At 30.4% G+C, this 6,087-nt stretch overlaps 1 protein-coding gene across 1 annotated transcript; it reads right to left on the bottom strand.

The window, feature by feature from the left end:
* Window positions 1-850: 850 nt before the first annotated feature.
* On the bottom strand, window positions 851-3,197 carry LOC131956298 (ficolin-1-like). Its single transcript, XM_059320755.1, has 3 exons — window positions 3,083-3,197; window positions 2,807-2,923; window positions 851-2,535 (listed from the first exon to the last, which is right to left on the bottom strand). Exons 1-3 carry the CDS (start codon window positions 3,179-3,181, stop codon window positions 2,167-2,169), a joined length of 585 nt encoding a protein of 194 aa, XP_059176738.1. The 5' UTR covers window positions 3,182-3,197; the 3' UTR covers window positions 851-2,166.
* Between the last annotated feature and the right edge of the window lie 2,890 nt (window positions 3,198-6,087).

The following is a 6,087-nucleotide window of genomic DNA, read 5'->3' as shown; positions in this document are numbered from 1 at the left end:
TTTATTGTACACATTGTAAGCTAAAAATAGAAAAAGCAGGTCATGGTGTTTAAATTTTCATTGTTATTTAAAAACTTGATCTGCAAAGTTTTGTAAAGAAAATAACTAGGAAATGTAAAATAGAGAGCAAACCAAGTCTACAACTACGCCTCACAATCTATAGGGCTCAAAAGTTGATACAGATCTACGATTCTGATATAATACTTATATATTAAAGTTCATCAACCTAGCTGTAACGGTACTCAAGTTATCGTGTTTATATACACACACACACACACACATAGACACACAGACATACGGACAAGATTGCAAAACTATGTTTTTCCGACTCAGTGAGCCCTAAAACGTCGAGATTAGCAAAAATCTCGATTTTTTTTTCTATTACAAGACTTTCTCTATACTTCGTATAAGCGAGAAAGTAAAAAGTAGTATGCCTTTTAATGTTAAAAAATTACCAACTGAAACAGCAAAAGAGTAACGACAAGTAGATCGTGAATGTACCATATTTATGCAATTTGTAAAGCCGATGGTAAGTTTGTTTGATGGATAATTTGTTTGTTATTGTAGAGTCGCAAAAAGACAAACACGTATTTTAAGGGAATAATAAAACATCACAATTTACTTTTATTTTCCTTTAATTTAAGGAACTAATTTGCTATTGACATGTATAAAACAATGCTGCACCACTGTCTATGCATATATATATATATATATATATATATATATATATATATATATATATCTATATATATCTATATCTATATCTATATATATATATATATATATATATATATATATATATATATATATATATATATATATATATATATATATATATATAAAAGCCAGTGTGAAGTTTTACTTTCTTCAAATTCATGATGCAAAATAATTATTTTCCTACAACTATTTTAAATGACAGTAACATGACCAGTATGTGGTCTGAATCTTGAAACATTTTAGTATTAGAAATCAAAATTCAATTGATTTAAGACTAATTCGACTCATATAAGCAACATAATTTTAAAGATAATAGCAGTGTTTCTTTCAGGCATCTCTTCAAGGGATTGGCAGCATTGGCTAAGATCTCTCCCCTCCCCCGCATTTTCTACTGAAAAATGTCTAAGCCCTCTCCCTGTTGAAATAATAAAAAAAAAACTGCACGTTGATATATGGAATATATACTTGAACCAATAGCCTCAACATTTTCAAGTACACCCCCCCTCAAATATATGTCTGAAAGAAATTCTGGTTGGTAGATGGTACAACTATCCCTTAATGGGATATGCGCGGTTTGTTCTATTTTTTACAATTTAAGATCTTAAGCCTTTTGAATACTTTTATCATGTTCGGCACATGAAATTAAGTATTTAACAGAAAAAAGGGTTGAAAACAATTTTGTTTGTCATGGAAACCCAAAAAACCTCCGCCATTTTGAATTTGTCGGTACTTTAAAAAAAAATGCTAATGCATTTGTATTTATGCACCTATAGCAATTAAATATAAATTGCTTATATTTCAGTTTATATTAAAACCTTTGTCAGGACAACTTTTTAAAATAGCTACTAGTAACAATTTTACAAAATATAAAAATTCGTACCCTTATTAGTATTCAAAAGTTTCAAAATTTGCATTTTAATTACCAAATACATTTTTCTATGAAAGCCATCACAATCCCTCGGGATAAAAGTTGTATTTTAGCCAAAAGAACAATTACTGAAAAATTGGTGGGTATTGTTTAATAAATTAAAAAAAAGTAGTAGGATTTATAGTGTTAAAAACCTCCAAACAGAGAAAAACAGCCAAAAGTAACAAAAAGTAGGTCACGAAAGTACCAATATCTGTGTAAATTGCAAAACCGATGGTAAGCTTTGGGTGTTTCCGAGATGATGGAATATAGGATCATCAAATAGACGAGAAATGCAGCTTTCCAGTGATGCCAAATACAATAATATGACGGATATAAAACTTTTCATAGAGAGCTTATAGGATTGGGAAACATTGATTATTTTTTTAATTAATAGGGTCATAAAAATGGTAATTTAAACACATACAATTTTGTTTCTCTTTAAAGTTATTATTTTCTTAATTCGAAAATGGACCAAGTATCCAAAAGTACAAGAGACCCATTATTTTTTTTTTACCGCGCATATCCCCTTAACAACCGCACTAATAATTCTTCTTTCGAAGTTTCATCTCCGCGGACTGTAAAGTGGTGACACCCTGACCTAGTGAATCCCAGTGAATGCCATTCCATCGGCGTGTCTCATTCCATAGACCATTTAAGAATACACTGTAGCAGTTGCCCCACCACCAGCCTGCTTGGTAATGTTCAGTGCAAGTATTTGCACTAGGCCTGTCAATTGTGTAGAACTGCTTGTTATTCTGTGCATAAAATGAATCGCCAGTGGTTCCAGACCAGCCAGTTACAGTGAGACGGAATTTGTCGGCTTCATTTGCAATGCTGAAGGTGTGGTATTTGGCGTAGTATGATCTGTTTTGATACTTCATATCAACTCTCAGCTCATAACTGTGTTGCTATGAAGAATATATGATAGGTATCATTAATTGTAAGATCAATGAAACTATTTATTTAACAAAGCAAATTAAACAATGTTTGAACTTCATTTTTCTAACTGAAATGCGAGTAAAATAAGCAAAAATACGTAGATTTTCTTTTTAGTTTGGACATTATGCGTAAAGGTAGTGTTGCGGAATCTTTTTTCTGATTAATTTTACGTTGAAAACAGTTGGCTCGTCCAAAAACAAAACAAAGCTTGATTTGCCCACCAGATCTTTTTTTACTAACCGTAATTAGCGAGTAGATGAAATCCAATCCAATCCAAAAGTCACCAGTTAACGTGCCAAAGCCTTGTTTGTATTCTTCCCAGTTTCTTACAAAATCCACACCAGGTTTAATTCGACGCTGGTAATTTTTTATTTTAAAATTTAAAACATTAAACAATTAATAAAAAGTGACATAAAAAAGTGTTTTAAAAAGATTTCTTTCATTAATAAGGCACAGCCCTCTGTAATACAAAGCGATCTCTGCTATCATAAATAACAGTTACTCTATAACATGTACCTGGATAAGAATCCAACCACCTCCGTCAGTTTTAGTATCGCATAAGAAGTTTTTTCCCAACATTGTCATAACTTCCCGTTCTGCATAGCAACGCTTCATTGTTAATTTATCACAAACTGCCTTTAAGAAAAGGATATGGTTTTATAATCTTCATTGTTTTTAATAAATAATCTATTATGTAATAATAAATCAAAATGGAAAGAAATGAATTACTTGTAATTAATTATGCATTTTTGTTTGAAATTGATCAGCATGCATGCATTTTATAATTTTTAAACCTAAGTGGTTTAATTATATTATTATACAGAATATAAAGAAAGTGTGGTAATCGTACACAAAAATCACATGACAGTTTTCACAGTTTTACTTCTCAGTTTTTTATCATATACGGAGTATAGGGGACTTATTTTAATCGGGCAAAAATTCTAAATTCAGATTTATAAAAATTTCGCTGTTTTGTGCGTAATCGAGTCGGAAATACTGGGCTATGCAGTTCTGTCAGTATATGTGCATATGTGTATGTGTATCTGTGAACACGATAATTTGAGTACCGTAACAGTTAGGTTGATGAAATTACATATACATGCATTACATAAAATTGGTAGTTCTGTATCAACTTTTGAGCAATTTCCGGTAACCGGAAGTGGAACTTATTCGACTTTTGTTTTTTGAAAAGCTATAACTTGAGTACTGTTTAGGATAGATAGACGAAATTTAATATATAAGTAAAAGATTTAAATCCCTGCCTTCTGTCAAATTTTGAGTAATTAATAATAATCCAGACTTTTATAACCATTGTTTGCCCTTTGTTTGTTGCGCAATATTTTGTTCTAAGATATTCTATTCTATTTAAAAAATTGAAGTAATTAAAAATGGATTGAAAATCATGACTATATCCCGAGTTGCAATCCCTCGTAGTGTTATATAAGTATATTCAAGAAAGTTTAGCAGAGATCACTCCCGCTTTATTTCGCGGTGAGTTTGTTCTTTTTACTTTCTCGTATATACGAAGTATAGAGAAAGTATTGTAATCGTGCAAAAAAAAATCGAGATTTTTACAGATCTCGACGTTTTACACCTCACTGATACGGAAAAACATAATTTTGCAATCTTATCCGTGTGTGTGTGTGTGTCTGTGTGTCTGTGTGTGTGTCCGTGTGTAAACACGATAACTTGAGTACCGTTACAGCTAGGTTGATGAAATTTCATATATAAGTATTATATCAAAATCGTAGATCCGTATTAACTTTTGAGCGATTTCCGATAACCGGAAGTGGTACTTTTCCTACTTTGAATTTTTCAAAAGCCTATAACTTGAGTACTATTTCAGATAGATAAATGAAATTTCACATGTAAGTAAAAGATCTAATTCTCTACCTTCTGTTAAATTTTGAGTATTTTCCGTTGACTGGAAGTAGTAATTTACGCTACTTCCGATTTCTAAAAAAACTAATGTAAATTTTAAAAGTACTAATAATATTGCGCACTATTATGCGCTTTTTTATTGGGCGTTCACTTGGTGTGCAATTAATTTGTCTACGAGATTTTATTCTATTTTTAAAACTTTAAGTATTTAAAATGGATTAAAAATCATGTCTATAGCCCGAGTTCCCATCCCCTGTTATTTTATATAAGAATATTCGAGAAAGTTTAGGGGAGATCACTCCCGGTTTATTTCATTTATAATTGGGATTTAATCTAAAGAGTTAACCAATCTTTGCCAACAATTATTAAAGTTTTAAGTGGATAATTAAATTCCTGTAGCCCCCCCCCCCCCCCCTGACCCCCGAACTTTAAAAACGACTTTGAATAAGTTTCTTTTTGATAACTACAGTCCTTGCAAAAAAACTATTGATAGCATACAAAAATACATGTGCCTAACATCAATTATAACTCCACAAAGTACAATGCATATGAAGAACAAAAATTAAATATTAAAAATGGGAGGTGTTGATGTGTAAGTAATGCAACTAGTATTTCTTACCCGCCATCACATCTTGCTCATTAGCCAAGTTTGATTACAAACCGATTTCTGATTCACATACATTTTGTTATTATAGAAGTTTACCAAACGAAACTTATTTATACATGAAGAAGCTGGATTGTGTTAACAAAATAGAAAGTTTAACACAAGAAAAGCGTATCGTCTACAACATATCACAGTTAGAAATGCAGCCTAAAACAATGTCGAACAATGACTAAGCTCACTTTTCTACATTGATTAACGCAAGCATTAAAATACACTTTTAAATAAAGCATATATATATATACAAATATATATATATATATATATATATATATATATATATATATATATATATATATATATATATATATATATATATATATATATATATATTATATCTATAATATAAGCGGGCTGAGGTGTGTCTGTCCTTCCTTCCTTCCTTCTGTCATCGCTATAGCTTTTGAAAGCATAAAAGTAAACAACGCACCATGCTGTGCTTTTCAGTGCACCGCATTGTCTTATTATAAGTATTAGAGTAGGGTTTGTTTATATAGCGGCATAGAGCTATTTTATAATTGCCACTGTGTTTACTCTTTTGCATAACTTAAAGAAAATAATAAATACACGTACATTGCTAAAACGTATTAAAAGGATCAATGTCAAATATCATTTTCGTTTATGTTCCTAGAAAAAGTGGATACATTTTAATAACATAATAACAGTACGGTAGAAAAATCAAATTAATTTAACTCTTTTCTAATTTTGACAAAGGAGGTAATTTAAAAATACATTAAACTCACGCTAATAAAAAATGTGAATGCAAATATACGTTCGTCATAGAAGGAATTAGTGTTGCAATAATATAATTAGCAAAATGTGAATGCAAATTATTCGGATGTGTAAGAGGAAATTATAATTAGAAAATTATAATTAGCATGGATTGATAAAATGCAATCTTTATTTATTTTATTCACTGAATGTAGGCCCTACTGTTTATTACTTATAATTTTTAATCAACTATTCAGCACTATTATAG

The sequence above is a fragment of the Physella acuta genome, unplaced genomic scaffold (assembly GCF_028476545.2).
Source record: "Physella acuta isolate Inbredline_101_S28 unplaced genomic scaffold, ASM2847654v3 ptg001145l, whole genome shotgun sequence".
Lineage (NCBI taxonomy): Eukaryota > Metazoa > Mollusca > Gastropoda > Physidae > Physella > Physella acuta.
This window is presented reverse-complemented; position numbering and strand designations above follow the sequence as displayed.